General features: G+C 47.2%; 1 protein-coding gene across 1 annotated transcript in view; it reads left to right on the top strand.

Moving 5' to 3' along the window:
- LOC8028940 (thioredoxin domain-containing protein 5) overlaps positions 1 to 17,125 on the top strand; it is a 51,181-nt gene that overhangs the window by 8,747 nt on the left and 25,309 nt on the right. Inside the window, exons 3-5 of the mRNA XM_002402352.5 lie at positions 575 to 633; positions 5,494 to 5,602; positions 13,350 to 13,556. Of these exons, the coding sequence (XP_002402396.4) occupies positions 575 to 633; positions 5,494 to 5,602; positions 13,350 to 13,556 (375 nt within the window). The remainder of the gene's footprint in view (positions 1 to 574; positions 634 to 5,493; positions 5,603 to 13,349; positions 13,557 to 17,125) is intronic.

Here is a 17,125-nt window from a genome sequence, read left to right as displayed (position 1 = left end):
TTGGTCTTCTGTGTCTCCGACAAAATGTCAACATTTTTTATAAAAGACATCCGTAAAGTGACAAACAAACTCCATAGGCGCATTCCTTATTAAATTTCAGTCAGGAAAAGTGAAGAACGAGCCTTGCCTGTATTTCCATTTTCAAACGATAGATTGACTAAAATGGAATTTTTACAAAAAAGTGGAACGGAGAAAAATGTGTTTAAAGTGCTCCAAACCCTACCTTTCCTTTAGCTTTGGTGGACAGAAAATAATTTATAAAAAATTAACTATGCAGTGTAAACTAGTGAAAATTTCTGGGAATACTCTCTGGATGTAGATGGATGTAAATATGTAATTTTTCAAAATCAATGTTTTTTTGAAGAATCTTTTTTTCTCCGGGTAGTGTCCCCCCTTAATGCGCCTCTCGGTAATGCAACACCCATGAATTTCTGGGGGTGCCACCACCCTTCTATCCTCGTCATGTTCTGTCCTCTGTCTCTCCCGTTTTGATGGCCGGTTCTGGCGTCAAAGGCTCAAGCTTTCTCCTAGAGGCTATGACAGAGGTCTTGATTGACCATATTTGTAAATGCAGGTGGACTGTACCGTGGACACAACCCTCTGTGCTGACCAAGGCATCACGAGTTACCCAACGTAAGGCATATATTTTCTTTTATTGTCACACACAGCTTTCGCTCATTATCGGTACTTGCTAAAGAGATTGACCCTTAATATGTGTGGATTGCTCAATACTGCAGAAAATGGGCTTTGCCTACAGTGTGGGTAAACTGCATAGAATTGTTTAAACATTGATTACCTCAAAAAATATTTACGTTTTTTTTTTCGCTGTAAGTATGAAGTAATGTATGCTTTGCTGAATGCTCAGTCTCTGCCCCAATGTAGTGCTAGTGGTCCGGACCGGATGCCAAAGTTTCGGAGCTTGCTGTTATATTATTCAAAAGTTGCAAGCGATTCTCAAAAATTTTTTTGGGGAAAATGGTGGCCAATGAAAGGTAAAGATGAATAGCATTAGCTGTCTCGAATGGGTCTCATTTTCCTATTGAAGCTTCTAAAAAAATTGGAGAACCTTTTAAAAAGTTGTGTAATGTTGCTAAAACGATATGTAACCTAAACTTCTGTTGTGCACCAATGTCAAAACCTTTACGGTGTTTTTGTGCATGCAAGAAGCGTCAACATCAAAGTAAATGTGGTAGCACTAGCTAAAGCCAGACACGTTAGTAGGGGTGTCAAAGTAGAGTAGAGTTGCCACCTTTCTTTGAAGGAAAAAACCGGCCATGCGGGGGGAGGGGTAATTATGTGGTATTGAACTGGTTAAAGAAGAACGCAGTGTTGACAGTCTTTAATATACTAATTCAATTTATTTTAACATGAGCTTCCTAAAGTGAAATTAATTAAAGAGTATAGCTCCGCTTCATTTTTGTTTTTGAAAAAAACTATGCTGTCGTCTTTAATATCACCTAAGAAGAGCACATGTCAAATATTACGACCTAGTTCTGCCTAAATGTTTCTTAAAGAGGCCCTGCAATCATACTTAAGCGTCTATCTTTTTTGCGGTTTCCACCTCTCTTGGGGTTGGGGCAAGCCAGCGGGCACGGAGGGAGTAACTAAATATCAGTGAGTCATATTTTAACCGGACGACGCGGAAACCTCCTCCACCTACGAGGGCGACCCGCGTTGGCGAAAGCGCGCGATATGTGACGTCTTTGGTCCTGGGCTTACTACTCGTCAGAGCAGCTAAAATCTTTTTTTCTAGTCGAGATACAAAATATAAGTGTCGCGAACCGTTTCATTTATGCATACAAGTAGTTTTTGTTCAGTATTTTAGATCAGAAAAGAAACAAATGCAGTTTATAAAGTACGGAAACAAGAAATGACCCGTCAACATACCCACCGCCTAGCGGCGGAAAAAACGGCGCATACTAGAGAAGGCTAGTGGGATGAGGCTCCGACGAACAGCGAGCATAGAAAGGTTTCGGATGTATGCAGCAGCGCTGCGGTCGTATACCGGCTCGAGGATCCGACCGGTTCCGAGCGTTCCGAAGGCTTTCGGCGCGGGCTTGGCTGGCGATTTTGCCATTTGGCGGTATGGCAGCGCTAGGTGGCTCCCGTTCTGAACTGATCTTTACCCGTGTTTCCTGTCGTTTGTGGCCAATGAAGTGTTATGCCGAATTAGTCTTTAATCGCGCAGCAAATGCAATGCGAGCCGCCCTGGCCGCTTGCTTTATACAGCCTATCCAACATGTGCTTTAGTGGCGCCCTCTCGAGCCGTCGACACGGAGTGCGGCAGCCGTGAGCGCTCGATGAGCTCACTATTCCTCCTCTAGTTCACGGCCACCCAAGCCAGGACCTACGACGTCATGAAGGAGGTTATCTTTTGCTAGTTTCTGTAATTCTAATTTGCCTTTAACTTTTAAAATAAAGTGAAATTTGAGAAAAGAAAAGTTTCATTAAGTTACTACGTTCAGTACGCTCAGGATCGGTGCAAATTAAAAACCAGTCAAAAAGTTGTTGCAGGGCCCCTTTAAAGGGTCCGGAAAACCTTGGAATGCGCCAATTCGCCAAAATCGGCTGACTGCAATCAACAGTGCAGTGAAGGCTATGGTGTTGGCGTAGTTAACATTGTGTTAAACATCGTCAACATTGCTGCCTTTTTTTGTTTTTACTTCTCCGAGCAAACGCTACGGGTCAGGTCAGCAGTGCTCAATGGTGTTGTAGTGATTTGCATAACGCGCCTGTTCAATGCGCTTCTCAGCCTTGGGAGCTGTCTGGCCGTCTGGCCGTCACCGCCATTCCCTGCTTCACAACCGCCCTCACCGTCTGTGATTATTGTCTCGGAGTTCCGTTCAGGCTATGTGCGCAGACTGATGCTGCAGTTGTGCAGACGTATATTGTAGACATCCAAACATAGTGAAGACTGCTGTGCAGACGACACTTGTGCCTTGCACACGACTGCCCCAACGGTGGCCCACCCCGATCTTGCTCGTCGTCGCGTAGAGGATCACGTGACCATACCACGTGGTAGCCATATTTTTCGCGGCCCGAGGCCAATGTTGTCCGATTCAGCCGAAGGTTTGGTTACGGTTTCTGCTCATGTTTAAAGTAATATTTTACAAAATATATCCCATTTTTCACGAAACAAGTGATGTAGTGCCTCTTACTAGTGCTTTTTTTATGTGAAATCGCCCTTAATCCAAACATTTTCAGGATTGAGAGGATTCAACATAGACATAAAATACAATAGCACATTTAAGTACACAAATACACAAGACTGAACTCAATAACATGCATAGATACATACAATTTGATAGAAAGTAATGCACTAAAAACAAATCGTGCACCTCTACTCATCCTATGCAGCAGGGATGAGTGATCAGTCAGCAAGCCGTTTCTATTGTGCACTTCTCCTGTCGCTTTGGGGGACACACAGTTTCCATTTTTGCTCCAGATGTCAGCCTTTCCCAGAGACAGTCGGTGCAGGTTCCAGCATAGCCTCGTGTTTGGGCAAAGACCACAAAGAAGGGCCTACTAAAGAGAAAACAAAAAAAAACGATAGAGTTTTAAAGCATTGAGGCAAATACATTTTTTTTTAACATCTTGTGGACGTACCACGTGACTGAAAAGAAAACAGGCTGAAAAGTGGGGTAGAAAGCGAAAGTGCCGCAGCCACCCACCTCCATTGACGGGCTATGTGGAAAACAGGTCGTCTGCTCCTCCCTTCGAGACATGTTATCCTGACTTTTGAAAGGCACACTCTCCCCGAGACAGTCAAGGCAGGTTACTTGAACTGCTGCATCCGCCCGTACGTCCCCAACCCCCAGCGGTGCTTCCGTTGCCAGCGTTTTGGTCATGGAACACGCAGCTGTCGAGGGAAGGAGACGTGTGCGAAGTGCAGTAATCAAGGTCACTTTCCGATACTTGCGAGGCGGCTGTGGCCCTCTGCGCTAATTGCAGTGGACCACATCCTGCTTATTATCGTGCATGTCCCTCTTGGAAGCTAGAAAAGGACATTCTTACCATCAAAGTAAAGGAAAACATACCATGCCAAGAAGCGGTTCTCCTTTTCGTCAAAGGGGAGTTTTGCCGAGATGGTGCGCAGGGGCCCTGCACCACGCTCGGAGTCGAGGGCCACCCAGGTCTCTCCCGAGTTCTTGGCGGCCGACTGCAGGGCCCCAGCTCCCCGACAGGAACAGCGGCTGCTTCCTCCAGTCGCTGGTGGTAGCACGCGTGCTGCTCCTCCTTCCAGGGACAGGCCGTTTATTTATAACTTATTAGCTTCCACAGACCTTTCAGTTTACTGAGATATGTTTATCTTGTGATTTCAGTATTTCAAGTTGTCTTATTCCTTTCCATAATCTGTGCAAATGAAACTTTCAGTATCAGCAAAACTACTCAGGCTGCATCAAAACCAAGTACATATTTGTAGTCGGATTGTAGAGGCAGATAAGCCATGTAAATATCATTTCAATTGTATCTCAAGCTATACAAAGGAGCTCTAGAAGTCTAGAAGCAGTGTTTCTCCATCAATATATCTATAACCCAACCCCCCCCCCCCCCAACTAAAAAAAAAGAAAAAAAAAATGCACTTGGATAGTTGAAAAAGCCCGGCAAATGACGGCCAGTTTTAGATACAGGCTGGCAACCGGCCTGTTATCTAAAAAGCCGACCATGTCAGTCGAAAACTGGGCGGATGGCAACCCTAGTTGAGAGCGGAAAGTGGTCGCCTGGTGAACCCTTGGTGCTTCCAAAAAGGTTCGGTACAAGCTCGGGCCTGAGTTTAAGATCCATTTTCTCTGAGATCAGTAGAGCAAGGTGAGGGGTGACTGCGCCTAGTGCAGTCTGTTTTGAAATCTAGCTTGCAGCCTTAAGCTAGCGCTGCTGCTTTGACATTAGGAGAAGGCATTGGGAAAATGGCACCGGCTGTTGTAGGCTTTAGACTCTGCATTCGTGTGTATGTCTAATGATCAGACGCTTCGTTGCCATGGTGATGATGACCATAGCAAACGGACTTTACCGTGGGGAAGGTGTGGCAAGGTTGGGCGCAAGTTTAGACTCTTGCCATGCTTTTCAATAGGCTGAACACAAACAAAAGAGTTTGAAATAAGGACTTGCACTGATTTTTTCCAACACCACATATTGTAATGAGTCCTAAGGAAAAGCAAGTTTTTTTTGCCTACCTGGTGGCTGTTGTTTTTTTTCCTGCAACACGGAGCTAAAGTATCAAACTGCCCAAAACTAGACTGGTCACCTATCTTTCCTTTGCCTTTTTTTTTTTTTTTTGTTCTAAAAGAGTTGCTAAAGTGGTCAAAGTTAATTTTCCCAATTTCGAGAAGGAAAGCCAAGGGCCACCATAGCCTTGCTTTTGCACATTGTTTTGGAAGTTTGACTTGGAAAATCCGTACATTAACAGCCACCCTATTTCTTGTTGTCTCAGCTCAGTGAGTGAAATCAACGTGGGGAAACTAATGAGTTGTTTTCTCCGCATTGCTCCCTCAGGCTCAAGTTTTTCAAGGAAGGCTCGAAGGAAGGCGTCAAGTACCGGGGTCCCCGGGACCTGATTTCGCTCGAAGCTTTCATTGCAGAGAGCTTGGGCCAGGAGCAGCCGGTGAGTGCTGGCTGAGGGACAGCCTTTTAGATAAGATAGACATACTAGATTAGATAGATAGATAAGATGAATAGATAGGTAGATGAGATAGGAATACAGATAGAAATATAGGATGGGTTGGTAGATAGATAACTGAGATAATGGGAGAGATAGGAAAATAAGCTAGATATATTAGGGAGGATACAAATATAAGCTAGATCCATGCTTCTCAAAAAAGGCTTCTGGAGTCCCTGGAGGTTTTATTGGTGTCCCCAGAGCCCTCCACCATCAATCAAGCGGAGCAACCTTGTTTTTTTATTGGTCCTGGCTGTTCCACAAGGCTAAATAAACCGTACCATGTGCACCGAGTGAGTAGAATTGACTCCTCTCCATTTCGGAGCTTCGGTTTGTGTGCATTTAGTTTTCTTCATTTACCCCTTGTCAGTGTATATATTAGCTCCCCGGTGGATGGAGTCCCCCATCCCCTCTGCCGATTCGGAACGGGTCCCCAAAACGTTTGTGGTAACCTCTGAGCTAGATAGACAAGATAACGGCACAGAAGTGGTGTGGTTTCCTTGTGGTGCTGCTAGGCAAAGGGAAAAGGTCATCCTTCACTTTCTCAGGCACAGGTAAGTTGATGCCCGTCGTGTGTCAAAAGCTACGCTTTGCAGGCAGTGGGGAGTTGCTCACCGACTGACTCAGTGAATGTGATAAACTGTGGGACCAGGAAAAATGATTGTTACGCAAGTTACTTCACTGTAAGGGTTAAACGCCGTGGGTGTCCACTTTAGCCAACACGTGATCATGCCCCGCATCGACAGCCCCGAAAGAGATCACACAGTGCGAGGTGTGAAGGGCTTTACTGTCTCAGAGTCGGACGGTCTGGAAGCAGCGCCTCGTCCTTTCACCGTTTCGTGCCGACCATCCTCGAGCTTTGCCCCGTGCCATCCTCGTCTTCTTTCCCCTTGGGTGCCGAGGGCCCTTGCCTGGCCCACTCATAACCGCAATCCCCCCGGCGCAATACGTTTATACGTGAAATTGAATGCAAACTATTGCGTGCAATGCACTTGCATAATGTAGGAGTTGTTCTCCAATGGCTTCATCGATCCCGCTTAGATTCTGCGTTAAGGCAGGGAAGTCGTAACTGAGTTGACGATATCTCACTTGTCGCACTGCAGGCCGCAGATGCAGACACAGACGGAAGTGAACACTGCTGAGGCGGGGGATTGGGCGCTCGTGGTTGTACGTTTATTTTGTGGCAACGACAAAGGGGGCTGCTGCCTTCAGGCTTATGACTGCATTGGGCTGCCTCAGTGGCCACGAGGTTACTCCACTTACCCGTTGTGTATGCCGTGGTGGGAAGCGTCGGGCGTGCTCCCCCGGAGAAGTTGACAGGCAGTGGGTGAGAAATAAGCTTCCTTTCCATTGAAGAGGCGCCCAATTAGGGCAGGCCATGCGACATAAAATCACCTGGTGGGCTAGTTGGCTATAAATCTCGGTAAAATTAGCCTAAACACAAGGGGGGAAGAACGTAGTGACAGGATAGAGCGCTGCTTACTACTGGCGTTTAATATAAGGGAGAGAAAAACAGAGAAGTACTGACAGTTAACAGAGAAAGATGCACAAATAAAAAGACGTGAAATTGTCAGTAAAAGGGGCGGGAGAGAAATAGCAATAAAAAAAGAGATGAAAAATGGGGAAGAAAAATGAAAGACGTTTACAAATCTCTGTAATGCAAAACTAGAGTGCTGCTCTTAAGGAGGAGAAGGAGAGGGTACGGAGGGGAAGGTATACCCCTCCTCCTCCTCTGTACCTTGTCTTCCTCCCCTCCTCCTCTCCTCCTGTCGCTGAATTTGTTCATGGGTGACATGACACGAAGTTAGGACGTCATTTTCCCCACTAAATTTAGCGGGAAAATTTTTCTGCTAACTTTAGCGGGGAAATGTCTCGTAATGCAACGTGCGCGATTACGCCGCTGCCGCTCAACCCGGAAATAGGCGCCTAAGAGCTGCACTCTAAAAAGGGTGTAAGGTTTGGGCTTTGATGGCTGGCCACACTGTCCTGGAGGTCACTGTCGTTTCGGACAGCGTGGCCAGCCATCAAGCTTATAGCCCCTCCCCCTGGCAGATGCTGAGCGCTCCGTGTTAGCGGTCGTCGAGGGGTTGGCCTTCGTGAGCGATCGGTCACGTAACTCACCCCAGTGGCACGTGCTGCAGATCAAATCGAGCGAAACGCTCCCAGCGCCACCGCTTTCAGAGTGTCTGCTATCTTGCTGAAAGCATGAAGTTCTGATCAGAACTTCATGCTTTGACAAAAAATTTGATTGTTTGCTACTTGGTTAACGGTAACCCCAACGTTAAGACATAATTTATTTTTCCTTACAGTTATATAAACCAAATGTAGACAACTAGAAGTACTTGTACGAGCCGTAGCATGCAATTGAAGAATACCAAACAAGTATGCCGTAAAGCGAACGTCATCTCCGAAGGCGACTTCCATCTGCGGAGCATTTGGCGTATTGTCTTCTAATTATTCCAATTACATTACAGAGACCGCAAACGAACAAACGACCTACCTAGCTCCTCATCCAAATAGGCGCGCACGTCTTCGATGTAATGCGACATCTTGAGCCTCTTCGCTGGCAAGGCGAGTGACTCGGCAAACACTTCACCGAGAACGGCTGCCTCGTCGTCACTCGAGCTGGAGCAAAGCTGGTATCTTCGTCGTTGTCGCTGATTTCGCTGTCACTGCATTTTATCAGATCTCCTAAAATTAACTTCAACAATGTCATCGCCGCAGCATGCTCGGGTGAGTCGGTCATGACGACAGGAATGAAAGCAAGCACAGCAAGAGAGCCCACCCAGCAATCGAAACAAAAACGACGCGAAACTCCTTCACCCTCCTGCGGGAACGTTGATAACAAACTGAAACGTCGTGAGTGACTACAGATCATACTCCTCCGAAAAAGGCTGCGCGGAGAACTACTCCTGACGACTCGACGCGCTCCGCCACTTTCCCACGGATCGGTTGGAGCCGCTCGACGAGTGCCCCCACAGATCCAGATCTACAAGTGGCACACGGAGAGATTGCTCGGATGTCACAAGGGAAAGAAAAATCTGCTCGGCGAGCGCCCGCCGAGCGCTTGCTATTTGCCAGCGGAAGGGGCTATTAGGCCTTACTTTTTTCTTCGCCCTTTTATTCTTCCATCATTTTTATTAGCGATAAACTGAATCTGCCGAACTTCAGATTCGGCAAAGTTCGGCACATGCCAAACTTTTGAAGGCAAAAATTCGGCAAAAATTCGGCAAACGTCTGCGCACGCACGAGAACGCGACGGGGCCATGGATAGCAAATGGACGCTGTGTGGTCATACGGTTACCATCGTACAGTGTAGTGCTACTAACAGTTACGGTGGGGTGCGGAGTGAACGACATGGTAACTATGTGTTTGTTAGCCTTTGTGAGTGTGGTTCTCTTCAATACTTTCTGCTTCAAGAATGGAGTATTGACCAGAAATTGAGCCAAAAACGACCCAGTCCTCTGCGCAACTGACAAATGATGCAGTACATTCGGGATGACGTGGTTTTCATTTGATCTTTCCAGTGATGCAACGAGGTAGTTGCAACATTGACCGACAGCAAGTTCTTTTTAATGCACTCCTCTCCATTATACGCTCCGTGTGGGAACTATAGGGGGCGCTTTGAAAACCGCACGTAGCGCCGCTAGCGGAGGAGCTGGTGTTTGACAGTGAGGTGCGCTCAGCAGCCTGCGGCGCCTTTTCGCGTGCGAAGCTGTGGCGGTGGAAGCGCGCACGGACGGAACTTTTGCTTTTTGAGCCGATACGTTGAGGGTGACGTTGCATAAGTGCTGGGGCAGATTTAAGAAGGGCACTTAGCTGTTCTCTGCTTCTTATATATTGAGTTTCAGTCGTTATTAGGGGTAATTTCTTTTGTTGTGGTCGAAAAAAGGGTTTGAGCAATTTTCCTTAAAGTAAAGGCCCGTTCACACTCTTGCGACCAAGTTAGACCGAGAGAGACCAGACCGGTTTTTAAGCCTCTTGCGACTTCTTAGGACCAGCTCCGCTGCATTGCATTCGGTCCTAAGAAGTCGCAAAAGGCTTAAAAACCGGTCTGGCCTCTCTCAGTCGAAGTCGGTCGCAAGGGTGTGAACGGGCCTTTAGACGGTCGCCACCATAATTGCTCTCGGTGGGAAATTTGTTTCGCTCGTTGCTGTAAACATAGGACTGTTGTGACGATGATATTTGGAGGCGAGTGAGATGTTCACTAAGTTTGTGCACTAAGTGGGCCAAGTTTTATTAAGACAGCAGGTCTGAAAGTTATGGTTCGAACGAATAAAGGAATAAAGCTGTCAGGAATATCCAATATTGGATCCAAAATGTTGCGTTATAACCGGCTGTGCGAACTGCAGATTTGAACACACAGGTTCTTGGACATGACCGTAACTTGACACAACAGTTTTAATACCAAAAATAGGTGGCATAGGGAAACCAGGTGGAAAGTTGGTATGGGCGGTGTAACTGAATGAGAAACGGTTTTGACCGTGAAAGGGCTGTGAAAAGAATACCACTCGTCGTGGGAGATGGAGACTTTACAGGTAGGAAGGGACCAGTGGACGGTACTTCCAGTTCGAACAACTTTGCAATAGGTAGCTCTAAAGCCGAGAAACAAAATTTGTTGTCTACAAGACTCGGGGTGTCAGCGTTTCCACATCCAAAAGGAGGCTGATCAAAAAAGAAAGCACACCACATAAACCTCCATACTCAAACATTGATTGTCCATTGATTCCAAGTTTTATTGTAGTTTTCCTTAGATTCATATTTGTCACTTTTTGTACCGTCCGAATCTTACTTCATGAAGTACAGACTGCGTGCCACACTGGTCCGGAAATACCATCGACACATACGATGAGGACGAAACTTCCTTGGAGGGCATTCCTTCAACAAAATTCGCACTGCATATCCGCGAGTGTGGGATGGCATTTCAGTTCGAGCTGAGATATGTAGGCGTTACTGGTACGAAAACAAACGCAGAGCGCAAAGCGGCAGTGTAGAATATGTCAGCCGTGCCGACACAGTGGCAGACATGATCGGGAGACCAAATTTCTCGCGTCGTACGGCACGGGTCCATCGTTGTCGCTGTCCCACAAAACATCGGCGAGGTGAAAAACTGTGAAACTTCGTCCCTACGAGATACAACGCATAACTATTGGAGCACTTATCGACGCAGCAGTTCATGCTGTCAACCCAGCGCAACCGCACCGCTCCGATTTCAATGCGTACCAATGTACGCGGCGTGGTTTCGTTTCGTTGGGGCTCTCACTGCCTACCTTCGGTAACGGCCACGTGGCGGCGCGCCGGTCGCGTCGCACGGAGCAACAGGCACGGCTCACCGGGGCTAGCGGACACATTGACATTCTTTTGCGGCTTAGTCCCGCAGTCTAGCACCAAACTCTAAATTTTGCTGCCTAATTTAGTGCCTGACAAAAGCACATGGTGTCGCTTTGTCGGTAGTTTATAGACGAGAACCTTGCAGTCGTGGGAAAGAAAAGAAAAACTTTACTGTTAGGTGTGTTTGTGCTTGGCACGTTATGCTCTCTAAGCTGCTGTTTGCTGCACTTTATGATCACAGTCTATTTGGCAGTATTCTAGGGGGCCGGGCTTGTTAGCTATATCGAGCGTCTCTGCCATGGGAGTTGGATAGAAAAAAGAAACAAGGCTCCTATACTATTACATGCGATGTTCAAGGGGATGTTTGGAACGTTCGATATAAACCATAATTTGAGATACCCGAGTGTGATATAATTGGGCTGGGGTCTAATTGGTGAGCAGACAGCAGCTTGCTGGCTTTGTCTCTACAGTCAAGCCCGACTATGTCGAACCTGTTTACATCGAATTATCTCTTCTATTGTCACAAATGACAAGGTGAAACAAGGAATAACTGGGGAAACTAAATGTTTAACAAGGCAAACTTGTGCCCAAAAATAAAGCAAAGGAACAGAAGAAAGCGGAGCGTCGTGGGTGTCGAAGTTGGCGTGACAGCAGAGTCGAACGCTGGGGTGAAAACTGACTCCGGCTCGCCACGTTGGGCCCCTTTTGTACACGCGTGGGATTCTCGAACCATCGGCGTAGAAGGTTCGGCGTGTAGAACATTCTAACCTCGAATCCACGGTTCTGGAATTTACCAGAACATTACAATTAAGTCAAGGAAAATGCGTACATGCTGCCAGGAATGGAACCCTGGCTTTCAGCGCGGAAGGCACGCGCAATACCCGTTAGGCCCAGACGGCCACGTTGATTGCTTTGAATGAAAAAAAAAGTCTCTTGCGGAGGGAGTGGGGAGAGGGGGCTCCGTCCTCCCTCTCCCCGCTCCGCCCATAAAAGAGAATATTTTTTCCTCCGGGCGGTTGACGCGGCCGCCCGGAAGAAACAAAAAGTGCTCTCCTAGCTGGCTTTCCCCCAACGAAGCCACCTGCCTTAGGGGAAAGCCAACTTGCGGAGCAAAACTGTGCTCTGCAGGAGAAGGTGCTCCTGCTCGGACGTGCTCTCGACATAGTTTGGTGCTAATGTGCGACTCTAGAAGGCAGCGGCCTCAGCACTTTGCAGTCCGTTGATAGCGTAGAAAAAGGGTTTTCTTTTTTTTATTTGCATAGACACCTGCATCACCTTTCGGCATTATAGCGGGAGTGAGTATATGAGATACATTCAATTCTAACAAAAACATAGAAACACAAAGAAACTTGTATATACGTTAAACAGATCCTTCATTAGCCAACATATTCCATTCTTCTATAGTTTTTGGAAAAAAAGATTTTTGTTTAATGTGCTGCCTAGACCCGCAGATCGGTCAAACTAATAATAGCAACGAAACAAGAAAAAAAGATTCTTGCAACATCGACTATCAGTTACAGTGACAAGTGAGCTGCCATGCTGCTCAATTTGTGGGCTATTCATACTGGGCTAAAATAGAGCGGGCCCCCTTGAAAATTAGCGTCAGGCCGGGCCCTGCCGGCTGTCGGGAATAGATAGCAAGCAGGCCGCGGGCAAGTCCGGGCCCAGGAGACAGCGGGCCGGGCTGGGGCGGGCTTCTAAATATCGGCTCGTGCAGACCTCTAATGTGTAGCCAACTAGCCCAACAGTTAATTTAATGTTGCCCGTGTTAAAAAAAACAAAAACATGAGACGTTTGTTTTTGGCTGAAACGCTTTCAGAACAGGGGCATCCGTGACCGTGCTTGCAGTGGGAGAAGCGAAAGTATATATGCGAACTGTTCCGTAGAGGCACGGAGAGACGCGAGAACGGAACCTGGGTGGCGGCAGTGGGGAGAAGAGGGAGCAAGTCTGCACAGCGCAACCACTTGCGTGCCGATGAGGCAGAAGGAAGGGACGTCATTGCGGGACGGTGTGTGGATGTAGTAGGAAAAATGGGGAGGAGGAGGACGTCCTCCCCGTGATTACGTGAGTTTTTCGGAGCAGTGGAGACCTACAGGGGGGAAGGAGCGAGAAAGAGCCTTGCCATGTGTAAGCAAGGAACGATGGGGAGAAAGAGAGCAGTGCCTCTGGTCGGGTTTTCTGTTGGTACATGAGCATTTTTTGCCGAAAAGGTGCACTAACAGCTACCGCCGTAAAAACTACAAAGTCCACCAGAAGTCCCAAAAGTTGCCACGGAAACACAATCTTTGTATGCAGCTTTATCCATAGGTAGGATAAATTGAGCATCCTTTTATCGTTGGCATCATTTCCAACGCCGCGCAGGAGGTGGCGAAGCCCGTGCCGGCGGCTCCCGTGCCGGTCAGCGGCCTGGTGGAGGTGACGGACGGCACGTTCCGGGCGGTGCTGGGCCAGGGGCGCCACTTTGTCAAGTTCTACGCCCCCTGGTGCGGCCACTGCCAGAAGCTGGCCCCCGTCTGGGCGGACCTGGCCGCCTCCCTGGAGCACGACCCTTCTCTCAAGGTCGCCAAGGTGCGTGGTGCTGAGGTGCCCGCGTCTCCGACCGCCGCGTCGAGCATTCCGTACCGCCCGTGCGTCGAGCAGCCCCTTGAGTGCCGGTGGACGACGTCGCAAGGGACGGCATGTTGTGTCGTCTGACGTCGGGATCGTGGCGGTTGGAAGTAGAAATGCTGGCGAAAAGCATGAGCGAACGCGAATGTTGCCACTGTCACGATGTCCCAACTTCTGGCTGCTGAAGCTTTCATGGCCTGTCGCACTTTAGAGCGACCTGCGGCAGAATGAGCGTCTGCCATATCTACCGCCGCTGCTGGGACACCCCCAGGATCTCGACCGGCAACAATGCGACACTTGTTTGACGCGCATTTACATGGTGCATTTACCAGGGCCACTTTCGACGCCCTGGTAAATGCGCCAGTCTGAGACGCTCTCCGGACTTTAAAGGGACACTGACACCTCCCCAAATTTTATTTTTTTGTCAGATGATTTAGTATGGTGTAGGAAGAGTACCCAATTAAAATTTCGCTACAGAGTCACATATATTTTTAATAAAGCCGAAATACGCAACTGCTCGCAACCAAAACACGAGCACGGAGTAATGGTGCAACATTTCGAAGGAGAGAGTTGCCGGAAATCGCATAACTACACCCGACTGCATTTTTTCTTTTTTTCTCCTTTGCATTTCTGGTTGCGTGAAGCAGACAACAGTTTTAACTTTGTAATGGTCAAGCACATGAGGGGAACTCTTCTTTTGCAGTAATGCAGCCAGTCGACCGTAGATCAGAAAGTTTGCTGCCGATTCGCTGCTGCAAAGGCACTCCTCAGGTTCAAAGTCGGACAGCTACACGCATTGGCCACATTTGCACCTAGTAAAGAAATCATATCCATACATATTGGACACCAAGTATGCACTTCATGCTTGACGATTGCGCGTGTTTCGGGCTCTTACCAATTTGTGTTCGTAATACGAGCGGTGTCTTGAGCCAGGAGAAGGGGCAACGACTTGGCAACGTCTTCGTGCAAATCAGCTTGGAGGTCGGACGTGTTGTACGGAATGAATCTTACCGTAATATTCCTGAGTCATCGCCCACCTTCTACTGCCTGAAATTAATAAAAAAAGGGGGGTGGGCCATGGTCTCGGTGAGAAAACACAAAAACTTAGGAAAAAGCTAAAAAAACACCCATTTCTTTTGTATGTATCTAGCGTGGCTGCACAAGAGACACATTAAACTGAAAACTCGAATTAGTTTTATTATTTTATGCCAGAAATGCTTTTAAAAGAATGTTTCACTATCGCTAAGTCCGTTGCTTGCATACAGGAAATGAACACTGCCAGTCGGCATACAGCGCGAACGTTTGTTCTGTGAAAGCGCATTTCTAACACCGCCTCGTTGTCTTCTTAATAAAAAAAAAATTTGTGAAGAAAATAGAAAAATTAACCAGGTGCAACGAGCGAGCGAGCAAACAAAAGAAGCTACGAAGAGCGGTGCCGGGGAAGCGGGAAAGCCAGCGATTGCGTTGGCATACACTTTGGCGTCGGACCAAGTCGGGTGCCTCGTCAATCTCGAGGATCAGACTTCCGTGCAGCTTTCTTGTTTGGTGTGTGTATGAGTGCCTCCGTGCACGGAGTGCTACCAACGCGGGTTGAGGCGGCGTTGCTGCATGGCGTGGACGGCACCGCGAATGTGGAGCTCGAAATGGGATGCTCTACAAACGTTTCTGTGTCGCATTCCAGCAAATATTTATTTTCCCGTTGGCTTTGTCTCAAACATTGCACAATTTTACTAACCGTGGTCGTGACATTCTGGGACAAGGGGCAGGTTCGTGGTGACTTTCTTTCGGTGGAGACAAACTTTGACCGTACATTTTTTACCTTGCATTCCACGGTTACTTTCGAGATATGGAACATTGCTGATCTTGCGATCTTTGAATGGGTTACAGCTTGTGTTATCTTTCCGACTTTGTTTGTCTAGACAAACTTTGTAAGCAAAGCAGTTTTATGCTGTTATCTCTATCTTTTTCCTTTTGCACGTACGTAGTACTACAACTTCGTGGTCGTAGAAATCGGGGAGGAAATGCATAAACTAAGAGAAGTGTCTTTCCCTCCTTCGTATTTTTTTGGGTCACAAATGTCGTCCAACCAAAAGGTTTGCGGCCGCGTCATTCGGGAAGGATGAATGTTTACAGATGGCGGAGTCCACGTTGCGGTATTTGTAGGGATGGGCGACCACTGTGTGTTTTTTTTTTGGAAATCAATATTTGCCAAAAAAGTGGGGTGGGCGATGACTCGGGATATTATGATAACTGCTTTGATCGGTAAAAAATAAATCTTTTTTACCGACGGATATTTTTCTTTTTATTTTAACTTTAAATAAAAATTTAAAGACAGATTTGCCGGTACTGCGAACGACAGTTCTGAAGTAGGGGTCCCACGCCCGTCGTTTGCCACCATCGCTTAGTCGGGTTCGACCGGCCACCCAGCCCGCGACTCTTGTGATACTGTCACGGGTGGTGACCAAAAAACAATAAATAAACAGGAAGAAATGAATGTTTAATGTGGCGAACTTGTGCCAAAAATAAAAGGGTAAAAAAGATAATAACAGAGCGTCGCGGGCGTTGAAGTCGGCGTAACAGCAGAGTCGAACGCTGGGGCGAGACTGACTCCGCTCTCCTTGCGGAGTCCCTTATGTGCCCTCGTGGGTTTCTGGATCATTCGGCGTAGAACTTTCGGTCCGTAGAATATTCGGAACTAGATCAAACGAGAATGTTCTCAAACTTACGAGAAGGCCAAATTGAAAGAATAAATAAAAGGAGAGTCCGCTGACTGGAATCGAACCTACACCTACCGTGCGAAAGTCAAGTGCGGTAACCACTCGGCCACGTGCGCGCTTGCTCGCCGACGAGTGCGTGGCAATACCATTCCATGTTGAGAATTATGCAGCACATGTGCTTCCGGTACTCTGCAATTTTTGTTTTTTCAGCTGGGCTTTCCTAAGTCATGGACGAATAAAAGCCTTAACAGTCATAAATACCTTGCCAAATGCCTCTGTGTTCACAAAGAAAAAAAAAAAGAAAAATAAATAATTTGTATTTTTTATTTTTTTTTAATAAGTACCGAATATGATTGCAAAATTGGTCAAACATGCATTTGAAGAACTCCCGGTGACCCAGAAAGGCATAGGCTTGAGCCATTTTTGTGTGCGTGGCTCTTCAAATTGTGACATTGCCCGCCATTACATTTATTTTGAGAAGTAGACCTAGCTGTTTCCTGTCCCTCACTTTCTAAAGTAGCTTCTTTCCCACGGCAAATTCATTTTAAAAATTCCTTTTCATACCGTGAAGGAGCGGAAACATGGTAATACCATATTTACTAGCATATTGAATCCACTTTTTTTCCCGAAAAATGGACAGATATTTGGGGGCTGCGTTCATTACACGGGGTAAAATTTTTGCATTTACACACTGCGCACAAATGTCATATTAGGTGCCAATACGACACAGCAAGATACTGTGACACGTCTGCACCGATGGAGGCGCACCCACGGCTGGTTGGGGACGTGCCACAGGAACCATGCTCTATAAAT

Source organism: Ixodes scapularis, unplaced genomic scaffold, assembly GCF_016920785.2.
Source record: "Ixodes scapularis isolate PalLabHiFi unplaced genomic scaffold, ASM1692078v2 PGA_scaffold2__306_contigs__length_199485367, whole genome shotgun sequence".
Classification (NCBI taxonomy): domain Eukaryota; kingdom Metazoa; phylum Arthropoda; class Arachnida; order Ixodida; family Ixodidae; genus Ixodes; species Ixodes scapularis.
This window is presented reverse-complemented; position numbering and strand designations above follow the sequence as displayed.